Below are 18489 nucleotides of genomic sequence, written 5' to 3'. Positions count from 1 at the left end.
CAAGAGTAATTTGTGGCTTAGTACAAGGGCCAAAGTAGACCTTGCTTGGTAGACATGTGGCATGCCTACCAATGGTTTTTGTTTTCATTCAATGAAGCTGCAAGGGGCTTTGAAGGTCTAACTACATGCGATGTTAACTGTGTTCTTGCAAGCACCTTTTTTCTCACATGTAGTGCATGTATGCTTGTTTGTGCACCTGGGATCACAGCACATGGGGAGGGGAGGTTTAACCCTTCCCTCCCCTGCCGGAATCTTGACAAAAATCACCCCCTTCCTTAAATTGCTGTAAGGCTTAGAAATAAGGCTCCCTTTGTACTAAAACGTGATCTTCAGCTATGCAGTTAACATCATGTGTAGTTGGGCTCTGAGTTTGACCTGAGCAGTCATGGCTGTGTGCTATGCATGCACCTAACTCTTTCCCTATATTCCATCTGCTCACTAAAAATGATCCCAAGCTACTTTTCTATCCAAAGGCGGAAAATATAGCAACTCCATATCTTTTTTCCTTGGCAGTGTCCGTGTGTGATTCTGATCAGGAAAACAGCCCATGGAGAAAGGGTTGAGCACCCCTTTCCCCCACTGTTGCTCCAATCAAATGTGACAACCCCCTTCCCCATAACATTAAAGTAACAACCAAGGCAAATGAAGATGCTCCACATAGTCTCTCACATCAATATCTAGTTTGGTCTTTATCTTTAGGTATATCCTTCTTAGGAGGAGCTGAGAACATTTCACCATTAATGCTGATTCTACTGTTAGTAAACTGCTACCCCTGCACATCCTCAAAAGATGACTGGAAAGACGACCTGGTGTACAGAAATACTATATATTTAAGGAGAGTTTGCCATTTGACAAATATACATCATAGGTGCTTTCCATCCAACAGCATGTGCAAGGACGTTTGTTCTAGTAGAATGTCAATCTCTCCCCGCTCCCACCCCGATCCCCAGCTGTCATGGAGTTTCAACCTTGAAAAAAAAAAGATTTGCAGCAATATACTCTGTCGCACTCACACAAAAACAAAAACAAAACTGGTGAACAAAATAGCCTATCATAGTAAAAAAGACTCATTTAAAAAAAATTTAAAAAGATTATTCAGTCTCAGGAAGGGAAAGACTCAACTTGCAAGTCTATAAGACGCAGCTATTTTGCCTTGTTCGGCCACTTCTGAGCCACAGGATTGCCCAGAACGAGTGTGAAATGTGAAAATGACCTGCAAGTTCTCCTTTGGAGGCTCACAACTATCTAGAAGGATCACATTAAGGAGATTTAGAACAGTCTGCAGCTTCTTCTTGATGTTTTGCTGTGTGCACCGCAGGATGTTGTGAGATCACTACTTCTTCTTGGATCCCCCCCCCCTTTCCAGCAAAAAGGGATGAAGGGTTAGCACAGACCTAATACAGAAACTTTTTTTTTTCATCGCACGGGTTCACATGGGCAACTCTCCATTTTGAAGAACGCTGCACAAAAGGGAAAGGATGGACAAAAAGGACACAGGATTTCCACTGTGCTCACACAAAGGTGAAATACACCTTCTGGTCCTTGACAGAGAGAGAGAGAGAGAGAGAGTGAATGTGTGCGTGTGCATGTAGGGAAATGATAATAGTAGTAAGTGAGAAGGCCATCTTTTTTAAAAATAAAATCAAATAAAAGAATGTTGCATGAGTTACAGTGCAACTGTATTACCACTCCACCCCAACCTTGTTCATCATCATTTTTGTTTTTTTGTAAAAGAAGGATTGAGGACAACACAGTCTGGTACGCGGCCACAAAAGAGTAGCTGTCTTTGGCAAGAAGTCAACGCATTGACCCTCTCTGTCACCTTCTGCCCATCTCGCTCTGTCTCATAAAATGGATGTTGTTAGCGCTGTCTGAGAGTTCAGGGTACTGCTCCACTGAGATCACAAAGTAGCCGTCATAGCCCTGAACCCGCCCTGTGTTTAACAACTGCTGCTTCTCCCCTTCTGTCCAGGAGCGGCTGCCCTCCTCCCCATCCTGCAGTCTCTGCTGCTCCCGCGCCCAGGCTTGGGCCACGGCACGCTGCCTGGCCAACTCTAGCACACGGGTCTTCTCCTCGTCCAAGGTGGTCCCGTAGCGGGTGTTCAGACACAGTGCTCCATACTGGAGCTGAATGTCTGTGTAACGTCTAGTCCTTCCACTGAGCACTGTGTTAATTTGGGAGACGGTGACATTGACACCATTTTCCAAGGTTCTCTTCCCGCCGCTGAGGCCTAGGATGGACAAGTCGCTGTCTGACGGCCCTTGCTTGACAAAATAGTGTGTGTCCATGCCCTCAACAGTGAAGTGCAAGTTCTCCAAGTAGTGGGCATTATTCAGTATGGCTGCAATCCTCCGCCCATCTTCATTAGCTGTGCTGATTATGTCAGTGGCTACCCTTCCGTCTTTCATAGCAAATTTGACCCCTTTGCCAATGACGGAGCCTCCTGAAGCAAAGTTATTATTCTCCTTGACTTCGTGGCATCCAGCGATGCTTGAGCTGTAGATCTGTTCAAAGCGCTCCAGGGTGACGAAAGCCTTCAGCTGTTTCTGCACTTCACATTGTACTCCCAAGATCGACTAAGCAAGAGCCAGGAGAAAGGGAAGGGAAGAGAGAAACTCATGTTAGATGCAAGTTAGATAAAAAATATAACAAAAAAATTCTTTTTTTGCAGCCCCTTAAAGATGAACAAATTCAGTATGAATAGCTTAAGAGTTTCATGTGCTAGTGAAACTCTTCAAGGTACCTCCAAACTTCTTCTTGGTTGTGCTGCAACAGAATGTAAACAGGCAATAATTACAGAGTTCAGAATAATGATTGATTCCAATGGAGACTCGTGAATAAATAGCGATTATAATATCAACAATTCTCTGCAAAGCAACATATATATATGTTGGAATTGGAACAGTAACAACCACTAGGGGGCCACACTTAAAAATGAAACGTAAAAAAGGAGAGGATTCAATCCCTAGTATTTACTGAACATGGTGAGGGAAGGTTACTGCCTCTTGGAAGTCGTGTTGAGCATTTTCTTTTGTGAAAAAGGGCAGGATTTAAAAGTCTTTCTAAATTGATAAATTAACTTCTGGAATTCAATGCCATGAGATAGGGTGTTGGCCACTAGCTTTGAAGGGTGTTGAAGGGGGGACAATTGTGTAAATTCATGAGGGATAGTTGTGGCAATTGTTATGAGTCACAAGAGCAAAAAATGGGACCTTCCTGTTGGAGGATGCTATTACCAGAACAACGAACGCGTGAGTTATGGTGATGCAGATGCAACAGCAGCCTATCAGAACAAGATAAAGCAAACCACATATGTGATTACAAGGACTGCAATGGATTGTGTACAGGTGTTTTTCTGCCATGCTGAAATATTGCTGGTATCTTTCATTCAACATTTTGAAGAGTTTGCTTGCTTGCTTGTTTGTTAAATTTATATCCCACCCTTCTTCCTAGAAGGAGCCAGGGCAGCAAACAAAAACAGTAAAAACATTCTAAAGCATCTTTAAAAATACAAGACTTTAAAACTTATGAAAATAAAACAACTTTAAAACATATTTAAAAACTTCTTTAAAAAAAGCTTTAAAAACATCTGAAGTGTTAATTCGTTTTTGAGTGCATTGCAGAGCAGATTAAGGCAGATAATCAAGTCAGTGTCTTCCTCCCTGCTGCTTACAATCTACACCTCATTCCCCCCTGCTGCTTTCTGTCTGACAGTTACAATCAACACTTCATTGACATCAGTGAAAAGGAATACACATCTGAAGAGCTCACATAGAAAGTAGATCGATAAAAGTATCACTCACACTATCGAAGATTTCAAAGCAATTTTTTAAAAAAAAGCATCTGGAAAGAAGAAGAATGGATCGGAAACCAGGTGCGGAGAGTTGCTACTTCAAAATTCTCTCCGCAAAGATAGAGAATATCAGAATTAATCCAATGGCAAATCCAATAGTTGCAGAAATGGAGCCCATCACTAGTAAATACAATACTAAAATAATTCACAGTAAAAAATTATGTGTTGTGTTGTATGAAGTTACACATTGTCTGCATTGAGCATACTCCCAAAAATGTAATCAGTAAGAAATACAGTGTTTTTTGGGGGGAATGTCTCTTGTTGCACCTTCCATCCCAATGACACCACACCTCTCTCTGGGCCACTAAGCTATAAACGGCAGGCTCAATTTAGGGTGAAGGCAGACATTTTTATTTATTTTATTATTTGATTTATATCCCACCCTTCCTCCCAGCAGGAGCCCAGGGCGGCAAACAAAGTCATTAAAACACTTTAAAACATCATAAAAACAGACATTAAAATACATTAAAATATATTAAAACAAAACTACTTTAAAAACATTTTTTTAAAAGCTTTTAAGATTTTTTTTAAAAAAGGTTAAAAAACATTAAAAAAAATAAAAATACAAGGCAGAGCTCACAATACACCCCTCAGCTGCAGGCACAGACTTGCTCCCATCTGGATTTAAAACTGAAAAACAGAAATGTAGGGCTCCTCCGTACGTCATTTTTATTGTGCATTCATGATGATTTGTGCTCATGATGGTATTGGGGTGGTTATACATGGTCTACTCTCAATACTGTCTGCATCTGCCCTGGACTCCTGCTGGGAGGAAGGGTGGGATATATATCAAATAAATAAGTAAGTTAGTTAGTTTTTGGGGTGGACATACAACTTTGTTTCGGGACATGTCCCATAGCTTCTTGCTGAAACCCTGTAATATTTTATATTACAATTGGGGGGGGGGTTGTTCCGCTCTTGTGCAAGAATGCCCCTCCAGATGACAATAAAGCGGTAACATTGAGGAAGCATCTCACAACAACTACTAAAGTGGAATGATGTGTGGACAGTTCAGTATAAATCCACCACTAAGGCACTACTGCTGCAGAATATACCTGCAAAATGCCCCGAACCAAGGCAAGGTGCTGACTGGCTCCTCTTTGGGAAGGATCCCTCCAATGTCCTCAGAACTGTGCTGCCTAGCAGCCAGGTAGCAGGGCATCAGCGAGACTCCAGTTAGCAAAACATCCTGTTTCTCCCCCCCACTTGAATCTCCCTGTCTTTATCTTGATGGGCCCTAATAGTCCCTGACAGGATTGGGATTGACAGTTGGGCCTTGTGGAGAATTGCTGCATACATGACTGCCTGTTTACCTTTTGTGTTTTGGTAAAGAGATCTGTGATCTCTGATGACGTCAGAGCATAACTGTCAACTTTTTGAGGCCTTGTGCTGTGACTACGTTGCAGGCCTGTTTGGCAGTAGCTGCTTGGGGACAGATTCTGAAATGGGGGTGGGGGAGAGAGCATTTACCGATGGGGTAAATTCAACTGATTGGCTGGAGGCCCCAGTCAGTGAAGAAAGGGCAGTTAACTGAGAAAACCATCACTGGGGAACACCGGAAGCTGCCTTTGTCCACTTAGGTGAGTATTGTCTACACTGACAGGCAGCCACTCCGCAGGGTTTCACAGTAGGGGGTGTTCCCAGCCCCACCCGGAGATGCCAGCGATTGCACTTGGGACCTTCTGTGTGCAAAGTAGATGCTCTGCTACTGAGCCAATGGAGACATTTGATGGCAGCACTGAATATACACTTGAAATCTTTGCAACTTAGCTCACTGCTATATTAATTAAAGAGTTTCTAAGGGCCAAATTAGACATGACATGAGGAGATCCATGAACTGGATGGCACATGAATGGTATTGTACATTTCCCTCTGCAGAGCAGATAGCAGGGGTTTTCTGGGGGTGGGTGGGGAGGAGAGGGGTGAAATTTCAATTAGAAAAACAATGCAAGGGGGTACGGCTAGGCCCCTCTTCCATTGGTCGAGTAGTTCCGATCAGAAATGGCATTCCCTGTGGATCAATCAATAACAAATGCTCTATTCACAGATCTCCCATTTCATGCCTAGTTTGGCTCTAAATGAACAACATAAAGAAACTGTCAAGAATTTCTGCATGGAACTGTGGAATGTTACCACGAGCCCAGCTGTAATTGTAATTAAAAAAAACCCCACCCTTCTCTGTTATCTCCAAATAAGTCTTGTGCCTTTGAAAAGCTGCTTAATTTTAAGATCTATCGGCTTTGAATAAACCTTTTTAATACTGAAGTAAAAGGTAATGCATTTGGGAAGAGTGCTTTCTTATATGGAAGAAAAACAACTCGTGGGCTCTGTGGCTGTGAAAATAAAAGGCAGGGTCGCAAACAAATTATGCAGAGTTCAAAGAGAGAGAGTAGCCTGTGTTTGAAATTTGCTATCCATTCTGTTTCATCTTCCGTCATGCATCCCCACCCCCAGCCCAAATGGACTAGGGAAGAAGAACATGCCACTTGAGTGGACGTAGTGGGCCTCTGAGAATGCCGAAGGCTTCAGCAGACTGAATGGTACAAAAATGGTACAACGGTAGGCCACATCTGTACCGTACATTTAAAGCCCCATGATCCCACTTTAAACAGTCATGGCTTCCCTCCCCCAAAGAATCCGGGGAACTGTAGCTTGTTAAGGGTGCTGAGAGTTATTAGGAGACCCCAATTCCCTCCATAGAGTGACAATTTCCAGAGTTCCCTGGGAAGGATTGTTAAACCACTCTGGGAATTGAAGCTCTGTGCGGGCAATAAGTGTTTCTAACAATTCTCAGCACCCTTAACAAACAACAGTTCGCAGGATCGTGTGGAGGAAGGTGTGATTGTTAAGGTGGTATAATAGTGCTTTAAATGTATAGTGGAGATAGTGCCACAGACAGAAATGAGAGAACTTGTGTGCTCCAGCAGGTTAAAGTGCTGGGTGTAAACTTGGGAACATTGATAATGAGTCCCCCCCGCCCCCAAACCAAGGAAAAAATAAGCTGTTTTGCTTAGTACTTGTTTTGCTTAGTATATGTTAGGAAATTAACAGCAACTTCTGTGCATGTATATTACCAAATGTGACTATCAAACATGACTGTCACATCCCATCAGGGCAGATCGTCAATCTAGTGAACGATAACTTCATCCAGCCAATCACTGGAACGTGAGAGGGAAAGTGTCAACTTCCTCCACCCTATCTCCAATTCAGTGTGGGGGACTGTTGGGTTTTGTCCAGTATAAATGCATCACCAATGCACCTGCAAAAAAAATCCCCCATCAAATGAGGACAGTGAGTGGCTACTACAGTGAGCGAGAACAAGAGCCTTTTTAGTGGTAGCAACTAGTTGTGGAAGCACCTACCTACACTTTGCATTAACACTGTGGTGTTTTCAGTGCCAGGTGAAGACCTTTTTATTTTCCTAGGCTTTTCAATCTTAACATCTTTTATACCGTTGTTAAAATTCTTTGCACGAACATTATCACCTGTTGTTGGTTTTATGAGGTTGCTGGTTTTACTCTGTTTTAGACTTCATTGTTTGCATTTTACTTCTTTCTTATGGTTTTACTTTTTTTTACTGTAAACTGTCCAAAGAACTTTGCTGCTTATTGGGCAGTATACAAAATGTTGAAAATGTATAAATATAAATAAGGTGCTGTGTATCTGGGGGCAATTTAGTCCTGGAGAAGTGGTCCACTGGCAAGTTGCCCCACTTAATGACAGGGTACTATGAAATAATTTAGTGACAACCCTAATAGAGGACTTTCTGGAAGTAGACAACTGAACAGTTCACACTGTCATGTTGTTGTTATGTGCCTTTAAGTCGATTATGACTTATTTATTTATTTATTTATTTATTTATTTATTTATTTATTTATTTATTTATTTATTTATTTATTTATTTTAATTTAATTTATATACCGCCCTAAGCCCGAAGGCTCTCTGGGCGGTGTACATAAAAGATAAAACAAGTACAGTGTATAAGTACAATAAATCAAGAACCAAAAACAAACAAACAATAAAAGAACCAAACAACGTCCTATTTATTTAATTTATGGTGACCCTATGCATCAGCGACCTCCAATAGCATCTGTTATAAACCACCCTGTTCAGACCTTGTAAGTTCAGGTCTGTGGCTTCCTTTATGGAGTCAATCAATCTCTTGTTTGGCATTCCTCTTTTTCTACTCCCTTCTGTTTTTCCCAGCATTATTGCCTTTTCTAGTGAATCCTGTCTTCTCATGATGTGTCCAAAGTATGATAACCTCAGTTTCATCATTTTAGCTTCTAGTGATAGTTCTGGTTTAATTTGTTCTAACACCCAATTGTTTGTCTTTTTCGCAGTCCATGGTATGTGCAAAGCTCTCCTACAGCACATTTCAAATGAGTTAATTACTATAGTCAGCATGGATTTTTCACATTCCACAATGTTAAATTGAAAATACCCTCCATGCCATTCTGATGCTTCCCATAAGCTCAGTTCAAAACAAAACTTTACAAAACGTATAGTCCTGAACTCAGAAACGCTTGCTTAACAATCCTCTAAATTTTCATGGCAATACACAAAACAGTCAGAGAAAATTGAGAGTTCAAAGTGTAAAAAGAGAGGGGGGGAAAACCAGACCCCTTTTGGACATTTTTCTGACAAGTTCACTTCTCCCTCCACTGCAACAACCCAGAAGCCTTGGCTTGTCCTGTTGTCTAAACCGGGTCCAAACCAACCAGCCAAGGTTTAATCTTGGCTTGCTTCTTGTGTTTTGTTTGTGGGAAACAAACCATGAGCTTGAGTTCAGACAACATGACAAGCCAAGGCTTGTGAGCTGTTGCTCTCTGTGTGGCTCAACCAGGATTGGGGAGCAGCAAAGTGGGGACTTCTAAAAATTCACCATGGTTTAATGTGACGTGCGAACAGTGTATTAAAATTAGGCAGATTACCTTGCTATTGTCCCATTCTTGGGTTTTCAGCTGGGTGTGGATGAGTTCATAAGATGGCTCCACAGCATCCATGTCAGGCTTAGGATATCCAGGGATGACGTTGTGCAGCTGAAACCCAAACGTTAGCAGCCAGCTGTTGACATCTGGGATGTGATAAGAGAAACCAAACGGTTATAACTTATTGGTAAATTACACTTTAACGCACACAGGCACATGGAAAGAGAGTCAAGCAGCTTGTATTGCAAAGCTACAAAATTGGAAGGAAGTTGCACCCAAAGTGAGGGGTAAAGAAGGAAACTGGCTATTTGTTTATGTTCATTCATGTAACAATGTATAAACCTGAAGCTGCACATTTCCTGTCTAAAGTGGCCACATGGTCCGGGAGAGATTTTGGATCGCATGTTGTGGATCACATCAGCAGGCTGCTGGATTGCTTCTCCTTGCTCTAGTCTCAGCAGATCCATGTGATCTGCTAATGAGGCAAGAGAGACACAATGCTGGAGCACCCTTTGCTGGTAATCAGGGTGTGGAAAAAGCATGCCTTCTATGCCTTTGTGAATTGAGAGTGAGAGTGAGAGTGAGAGTGAGAGTGAGTGAGTGAGTGAGTGAGTGAGTGTGTGTGTGTATGTGTGTGTGTGTGAGAGAGAGAGAGAGAGAGAGAGAGAGAGAGAGAGAGAGAGAGAGAGAGAGAGAGAGAGAGAGAGAGAGAGAGAGAGAGAGAGAGAGAGAGAGAGAGAGAGAGAGAGAGAGAGAGAGAGAAATGCTGCTTGTTATTATTTTATTAACAGTTACTTTAAAATTAAAGCACCTTGCTCTCATTAGCCATTCACCCATTGTATTAACAGCAGCAACAACCAGCTTCCTCTTGGCTTTAGTGCATGATCTTCTAGTTAGGCAGAAATCCACTCTGCCTTTGAACAGTAGAGAGCTCAGGCTATTTGACAACCAGAAAAGCAATCCAGTGTAACTTGCTGCTTGAAGGGGAGATTCTTCACACATAGGTCCATCTCTGTACATCACTCACCAATATCCATAGCCCTGCAGATGAATCCACACCATGTCCTGTAGCTCCCACTGCTCTGAAGAAATGAGTGTCTGGACATATTTGAACTATAGGCTTAGAACTGCTTTACGAAGCATCCCCTCACCCCAGGGAAACATGGGAAGGCTAGTTCTCTGACAGAGGCTAACACTCTCTTATAAATATTCAGCACTGTCACTACCAACTGCAATAACCAGGATTCTGTGGGGGAAGCCATAAAAACTAGGCTGGTGTAAAAAACCAACACAAGCTTGTAGCGCAAATATATGAAGAACATAAGAAGAGCCCTGCTGGATCAGGCCAATGGCCAATCTACTCCAGCATTCTTTTCCCACAGTGGCCAACCAGATGCTCATGGTAAGCTCACAAGCAGGCCTGAGTGCAACGACACTCCTCCCACCTGCAAGTCCCAGCTACTGGTATTCAGACTCATACTGCCTCCAACAGTGCAGCATAACCATTGTGGCCAGTAGCCACTGATAGCCTTATCCTCTGTGAATCTGTCTAATTTTCTTTTGAAGCTATCCAAGCTGGTGACCCTTATTGGAGTGAATTCCATAGTTTAACTATGCACTGTGTGAGTATACAAGCTGCAGACTGTCTTGTTTGGGGTTAAGGGGTTTTTTTGTGCAGAAGTACAGAACAGTTAAATTTTTGCCCTTTCAGATCCTTGGGGTAGATGTTTAGTGAGTGAAGAATGCTACGTGTATTGTGGATGGTAAGGAGCCAAATAAAGAACTGCCTTCAAAGACTGATCCGGTATAGGAAGGGAGAAGAGGTTACCAAATGGTTTTCAAAGTGGAATCAAAAAGAACTTGTCAAGAAGACAAAAGGCAACTTGCTTGAAAAGTTAACCAGTTCTTTGTGGGCTGCTGTGCCGGAAGGCATGGCTATGAAAACATCTGTAAACACAGTCTTCTCTGTGGGGTGTGGGTGGAAGGGGCGGAGGTCAGGAGGAGACATTTTCTAAGAGATCCAGACGTTCAAAAAGAAAAAGACAGAGGGCAACATCCAGCTACAGCTATGCAAAAGCTTAATCCACTCATTGAAATCGATGGGACTTCAAACAGCTTAAGCTTGGCTGGATGGTGCCCCGAATATTAATTTGCTGAAAGGCAGACGTTTATTTATTTCTTAATGAAAGAGTTCATTTCATATGACACAGGGTACATTTTCTGTTTCAGCAGTAAGGACAGGGGTAATAGAAACTTCAACTTAATATATCCGAGTTACCCCATTCCCTCCACAAAAAGTGCAGTTACAAAGTATTCCTGCTCCACTATGACGGAGCACTGAACATAAATCCCAATTAATCATAGCTATCGTTTGCCTTTTCTCTTTAGGCAAATCCTCACAATGCTTACAGCATAACCCAACTCATTCTTCCACTCTTAAATTCAATTTTCTGCATTTCCACATCAGGTTGCAAAAAAAAGTCCTTATGAAAAGTCATCAGCATTTTAGTGTGAATTTCTTCTCACAATTTTGTATGGAATTTTGCCTAATAGAACGCTTTGGCAAACAATTTCCCCTAATGTAATGTTTTTCAATGTTACTTTCAATAATATATATGCATTTCATAAACACTTTCCCACAAATATGAGAATTTTTGTACATATTGCTTGGCTGGCCAGCTGCCTTGCAAAAGCCAGAGAAGTGTGGATTTCAAGGGATGGCTGTCTTTCAGTTTGCATACCGTTTTGCAAAGTGCAAACTGGGGGAACGTACAGGGGAGGGGGAGCGAGCCACAGCTCAGTGGTAGAGCACATTGCTTTGCATGCTGAATATCCCAGGTTTCATCTCTGAGATTGCGAGTTAAACGATCTCAGGGACAAAAGGTGGGAAAAGCTCTCTTGCAGAGCCTTAGAGGGATGTTGCCAGTCAGAGCAGAAGACAGTAGTGGGCTGGATGGGCTAACAGTCTGATTCTGCACAAGGTAGCTTAGAATGACAGAGCTGGAAGGGACCTCAAAGGTAGGGTGGCCATGTGACCGACTATTGGAAGTGCTGTCTGGTCAAAAGATAAAGAACCATGAGATGGGAGAGCCTGGGTGGGTGGGTGGAGGGAGACTTAAAGTTGCCCATTAACAGGTAGCACCTGGACAGCAGACTGAAAAGTCACATAGATCAGAGTCTTCCCCACTACGGCAAAATGTGCTGTATTTCGATTTAAATTATGGTAATTGTTTCCAAATCTGCATCTATACATATATATATCGACCATGGTATCCTTCTGGGGAGACTCGGTGATTTGGGAGTTGGAGGTACTGCTTGGCAGTGGTTCTGCTCCTATTTGGCGGGTCGTCTCCAGAGGGTAGTGCATGGGGAGTACTGCTCGGCACCCTGGGCCCTCCAATATGGAGTTCCGCAGGGGTCAGTTCTATCCCCCATGCTTTTTAACATCTACATGAAGCCTCTGGGTGCGGTCATCACTAGTTTTGGAGTGCGTTGTCACCAGTATGCTGATGACACGCAACTCTACTTCTCTTTTTCATCTTTTTCAGGTGAGGCTGTCAATGTGCTGAACCGGTGCCTGCTCACGACAATGGACTGGATGAGAGCTAATAAACTGAAGCTCAGTCCAGACAAGACTGAAATGCTGTTAGTGGGTGGTTCTTCTGACCAGATGGTGGATGTTTATCCTGTCCTGGATGGGGTTGCACTCCCCCTGAAGGAGCAGGTTCGTAGTTTGGGCGTTCTTTTAGATCCATCTCTGTCACTCAAATAGCCTCGGTGGCACGGAACGCTTTCTACCAACTTCGGTTGGTGGCCCAGCTACGCCCCTATCTGGACAGAGACAACCTCGCTTCAGTTGTTCATGCTCTGGTAACCTCTAAATTAGATTACTGTAATGCGCTCTGCGTGGGGCTGCCTTTGAAGACGGTTCGGAAACTGCAGCTCGTGCAAAATGCAGTGGCCAGATTGTTAACAGGGACCAGGCGGTTCGAACATATAACACCGATTCTGGCCCGCTTGCACTGGCTGCCTATATGTTTCCGGGCTTGATTCAAAGTGCTGGTTTTAACCTATAAAGCCTTACACGGCTTGGGACCACATTACCTGATGGCACGCCTCTCCCGATATGAACCTACCCGTACACTTTGTTCAACATTGAAGGCCCTCCTCCGGGTGCCTACTCAGAGGGAAGCTCGGAGGATGGCAACAAGAAAAAGGGCCTTCTCAGTGTTGGCCCCCGAACTGTGGAACGATCTCCCTGTCGAGGTACGCCTGGCGCCAACATTACTATCCTTTCGGCACCAGGTTAAAACCTTCCTCTTCTCCCAGGCATTTTAACATTTTAACAGCGAATACTTTAACTTTTTAACATTTTAATATTTTCACAGTTCAGTATTTCAGTATGCTGCTGTTTTTGTAGTTTGGTGTGTTTAAATTGTTTTCTTTGTGGCTTATTGTATATTGTATATTGATGTTTTACTGTTGTGAACCGCCCAGAGAGCTTCGGCTATGGGGAGGTATAGAAATTTAATAAAATAAATAAATAAATAAATATTGGAGTATGCAAATCCATGTCTTCTTTTGTTCTGCATTGCCTCTTTTTTGGCAACTGCGTTCCAGTGGCCAGCCTGCTCAAAGGTAATCTAGTCCTACCCCTTGCTGGTGCAGGAAACCCACTAGCACAGCATCCCTGACAAGTAGCCACACAGCTTCTGCTTAAAAAGCCTCAAATGAAGAAGAGTCCACCACCTACTCAGGTAGTCTGTTCCACTGCCCAACATCTCATTCTATCAGGAACATGGAAAGCCGCCTTATATCGGGACAGACCACTGGTCCATCTAGTTCAGTATTGTCTACACTGACTGGCAGTGGCTCTCCAGGGTTCCAGGCAAGGGCCTCTTCTAGTCCCACCTGGAGAGTCCAAGGATTGAACCTGGGACCTTCTGCACTCAAAGCAGTTGCTACGGCTCTTCCCCACAGAAAGTTCTTCCCAATGGTTCAGGTGCTACGCTCTGGAGTTACAGAAGACATCCTCTGTATGACTGAAGATGCCTTTTACATCACTGCCTCTTAGCTGTCTTTTTTCCAGGCTAAACAGACCCAACTCATTCAGTCTTTTCTCCTGGAGGTCTCCAGGCACCTTTATTTATTGATTATTGGATTTATATCCCGCCTTGCCTCCAAGGTGCTCAAGCTGGTATACATGTTTCTCCTCCCCCCCCCCGCATTTTATTCTCACAACAACCCTGTGAGGTAGGTGAGGCTGAGAGGCAGTGACTGGCCCAAGTGGGGATTTGAACCCTGGTCTCCCAGGTCACAGTCCAACACTCTAATCTGACCACTTTGCTATACTGGCTTTCCATCTTTGTTACTTCCCTCTGGTAAGGATGGCTGAGAAATTTGATTCAGTTTGTTCTTAAAAGTGAATGCCCCTATCCCAGTCTCCAGGTCTTCTTATTTCATACAAACTCTCTAAACTTGTTGCATCTCCTCCCCCCCCCCCCTCTTTATTTGGCAGGCCATTTCCTTACTTTTTGGTGACATCCACATCATACATTTAAAGCAGATGGCTTCCCTCAAAGAATCCTGGTAACTGTAGTTTGTTAAGGCTGCTGGGAACTGTAGCTCTGTGAGGGATAAACTACACTTCCCATGATTCTTAAGGGGGGAGGGAAATGTGCTTTAAATATATGGTATGGATGTGACCTAAGTCCTTCAAGACTTGATGGAATCCTTTAGTGCAGGTGTGGGGAGCTTTTGACCCTCCAGATGTTGCGGAACTACAATTCTTATCATTCCTGCCATTGGTCATACTTGCTATGGCTGATAGGAGTTGTAGTTCAGTAACATCTGGAGGGCCAAAGGTTCCCCACTGCTACTCTAGCGTCAATGGACTCTCATTTTGGCTACTGTTCTGCCAGTCTGCTATGCCTGTCCATGCTGCCTTGCTCCTCCCTGAAACATGCCTGCTGACACCCTCAAATTACTTGCCCCAAAGTAATCCTCCCAACACTGGTGGAGTTTGGTCCAAGGCTGCAGTCTCTCTGGTCTGGCCAATATTTTTAAGGCACACAATACTGGTTTTTTTTCTTTCTGCCAGCCCTTTAATAGCAATTCTCATGGATGAATTAACACTTAATCGCATTGTTATTTTTAAAAGGCTTGATAAAAAGGTCATGATTAGAAAGGATTCAGCTGGTGCTCTTCTGGAGCAAGGACCCTTAATGCAGTTTATTTAGATGCAATTTAGAATCTGGGCTGCCAGCTGATGCACACAATGATACTTCTGTGCGACTGACAGGAAATTAGAAGGACATTAATCATCCTTTAATCTGCGGGAAGGGATTGTTGGGTCCTGCCAAGCCTCTTGCAAAGTGCTTTCTTGTGCAGCTCTGCAAGGGGCTTTGCAAGACCTGACAGTCAGCTGAAGTCCCTTGCAAAGCGCTCTGCAAGACCCCTGTGGGCAAAACAGGGTCTCCTTACGTTCATTGTGGCATCTGGTGATTGACAGATGGATGACCCCACCCATCAGGTGGACAGCTTGTAAGGGGCGAGAGAGATTCCGATCAGGCCTGCTGGCCACATCCGGTTCCCCACCCGTGTGAAGAAGCAGGAAAAAGTGGAGTGGGGGGGAAGGGACCCTTCGTGCACATTGTCTTACAGTACTGAGGAAGGTTAATGAGACAAGCAGGAAGGAAATGTAACCAAGACATACGAAGCAGCCTTGTCCCAGGTGAGACGATTCATCCCTCTAGCCCCGTTAGGCCTACTAGGGCTGTGCATCGGACTTGGCCGAGACATGAGCCAATCTGGGTGCTGGCCAAGTCTGGTTGAGACAACCACAGATCACTACAGGTCGAGCTGGATGGTCCAGGACAACCCTGAGCTGTCAAGGGGCAGGAATCAGGCGGGAAAACCTACAAAAAGGCAAAGCCCTACTTGCTACGTCTTCTTGGGAGAAGGAAGGCTCAATGCTGCAGCTTTCCTGCCTGCCTGATGCCCTGCCCCACGGGATCCATGCCTCTGTTCCACAGCTGTTGAGCTGAGGCATTGATGCTGCAGGGTGTGGTTGCTGTTTTGCAAGTGGCTTTGCTGCAGGATCTGCTGAGTGGAGGCATCGATCCTATAAGTATGGTGAGAGATTCAGGTTTTAACTCAAACCTACAGAACCATACATAGTTCTTAATGAAACCAAAAATAATTCAAGAGTCATTGAAAATTCTTGGATGCAGATTTGAAAACTTACATAGAGAAGTCATGGGGAATCTTTGGTCTCCAGATGCTACACTACAACTCCCATCAGCCCTAGCAAGCATGGCCAATGGCCAGGGATGATGGGACTTGTAGTTCAGCAACATCTGGAGCGCCAAAGGTTCCTCACAGCTGTTCTAAAGAGACAGATGTTCATATATAAAGCAGTTGAATTGACTGGTGGACTAGAGAACAGTTCGCCAAAAATGAGTCTTACCTGTCATGTAGCACTTGATGTCCTGAGAGTTACTAACAGGATTGTTATTCTTGAACATGTAAAGATTGAAAGGCATTATGTTGCTACTGCTTAGACGTTTCCAAATGTCATGGTCTGGGCTAGTCCACCGGCCGGCAAGCACATCATAGTCTCTCTTCCCCATATGTATCAGTTTGGTAAGGGGATCATACAGGCCTCCATGGTAACCGATGATAATTTGGAAGATTGGATTGGTGTCCATGTAGATCTCCCCATAAGCTGTGTACAGGATCTGCTTGATCATTAAGCCAGTCCCACTGAAGACGGCCAAAGGAGTCCCAATGTTGTCACAAGCAATGTAGAATTCATCTCCACTGCTAAGTTCCATGGCAAAGAGATGGCCTTGGAGGTCATAATAGAGGGAAGTTATCTCAGAACTGGAGTGATTGTATAGATGGGTGACTTTGGTGGGGTTGGTGAGATCCGCGTAGAAGAACTGTAGATGATGTCCATGGGCAGTTTTGCTGGAGACTCTCCTTCCAAGTCCATCATAACGATACTTCACACTCCACCCACTGGCTTTGTTGTATGCCTTGATGAGCAGCCCTGCGGAATTGTACTCAAAAATGTCATTGCCCCTTTGTCTCAAGAAGCCGTCTTCATCCATCTTATACTGCACATCCCCCAGTCTTGTGATTCTGTCCCTGAGATCATACCTCAGTGGGGTGAGGCGGGCACTGTTGCCAGGACTCAACAAATGAAGATTCCCATTTAGGTCATAACTATACCGCCACAGTGGCTTCTCATTGATTGACACGGTCTGTAGCTGGCCATCAGCATCGTATTCGTAAGAATACCTTGTTGTGTTCGCATATGGGCCAACCTTCAACTCCTTTTTCACGACTCTCCCCATGTTGTCATATTGCACAGTCATCCAGTACATGAGGGACCTGAATATCTCATACTGTACTTCTTTCATCCTGCCGTAGGCATCAAAATGCTTAGTGTGGGTCATTACAGCTGTAGTGATGATCTGGTTGATATCGTAATAGATGACCCCAAATTTGCCAAACTGCTCTGTTTTGCCTGACACATCATCGTACCGGTACAGGTCGATGGGTAACGGTGTCTCATTGATCACTGCTTGCATGCTGGTCACCCGAAAACTGTTGTCGTAATTATAATCAAAGCGGGCGTTCACCATGCCTTCTTCTGTGAAACGGAAGATCTGCCGGTCAATGAGGGGTCCAATCTGCCGGTATCTGATGGTGCAAGTGAACCCTTCATTTTGAAGGTTTATAGTCTTCAACATCCCTGCAGTTTCATCGTAAGTGAAACTGATTTTGGTTGTGTCATAAAGCATTTCAGCCAGCTTAGACAGCTTCCCATACTTGTAGATGACACGTCTCCCTGTTCCCAAATGATAAGTATGAAGAAGTTGCCGCTCCTCATTGAAATCCTGAACAACAGAGGCATTACCCTCTGGGGGCCTGTAGATGTTCCTGTAATAGCCAATAGAACGGATGGTTTCCAAGGTCTGCCGGGCTACGTTGGGCATGGTCACAGATGACAAGCGATCATTCTTGTCAAACTCAAAAATGTACTGCCGTTGGCTGTGAAGAAGTAGTACCATGGACTGTAACCAGGAGAGAAGGTAGGTGTTATTCCTCATTTTATAGCCATTAGAAATCTGAACTTTCTCTAGCAGGAAAATTCTTTAGGACATTGCTTTTATTTTCTTTTATTACTTGTCATCTCGCCACTTTAGGTGGAAGTTTCCCCCCCTAAATTTCTGTAATGGAGGAAGGAGGAGTACCCTAAATACTGAAACATTGAAAAATGCCTTGTAGATTCCTACTCTGTGGTATTGATTACTTCCTCCCTCCCTGTGTCCCTGCAAAATATTTTGATGGAGTGACAGACAACTCTGATTTCCAGAGGGGTAGCTGCGTTAGCCTGTTGCAGCAAAATCAGCAGAGAATCTTGCAACACCTTAAAGACCAGGGTTGTATCCAATGCAGCACTAAGTAGCTCATTCCGTCAATGCAAAGAGTTATGCTTGTGCAACTGATTTTCCCCCACCATCAGCTCTCCCCGCGCCCTTCTCAAATCTGTTCCAGAGGGTTAGGGAAAACCCCAGGTCAGATTTTGGGGGGGGGGGTGAGGAGAGAAAAAGGGTGGAAAGTTCAATTGTGCAAGTGTAAATCCTTGCTAACGGAACAAGTTAGTTGGCTACTGCCCCAACAAAGAGTAGCAA

At 43.9% G+C, this 18489-nt stretch overlaps 1 protein-coding gene across 9 annotated transcripts in view; it reads right to left on the bottom strand.

The window, feature by feature from the left end:
• Positions 1-993: 993 nt before the first annotated feature.
• Positions 994-18489, bottom strand: part of TENM4 (teneurin transmembrane protein 4) — an 850566-nt gene continuing 833070 nt past the window's right edge. For all 9 annotated transcript variants that reach the window (XM_061628962.1, XM_061628964.1, XM_061628965.1 and 6 more), the window contains 3 exons: positions 16254-17868; positions 8789-8931; positions 994-2577 (listed from right to left, as the gene is read on the bottom strand). In XM_061628962.1, coding sequence (XP_061484946.1) covers positions 1819-2577; positions 8789-8931; positions 16254-17868 — 2517 coding nt within the window. In that variant the 3' untranslated portion in view covers positions 994-1818. The remainder of the gene's footprint in view (positions 2578-8788; positions 8932-16253; positions 17869-18489) is intronic.

The sequence above is a fragment of the Rhineura floridana genome, chromosome 5, assembly GCF_030035675.1.
Source record: "Rhineura floridana isolate rRhiFlo1 chromosome 5, rRhiFlo1.hap2, whole genome shotgun sequence".
Taxonomy (NCBI): Eukaryota; Metazoa; Chordata; class Lepidosauria; order Squamata; family Rhineuridae; genus Rhineura; species Rhineura floridana.
Note: the sequence above shows the minus strand (reverse complement) of the source record. Positions and strands in the feature narration are given on the sequence as shown.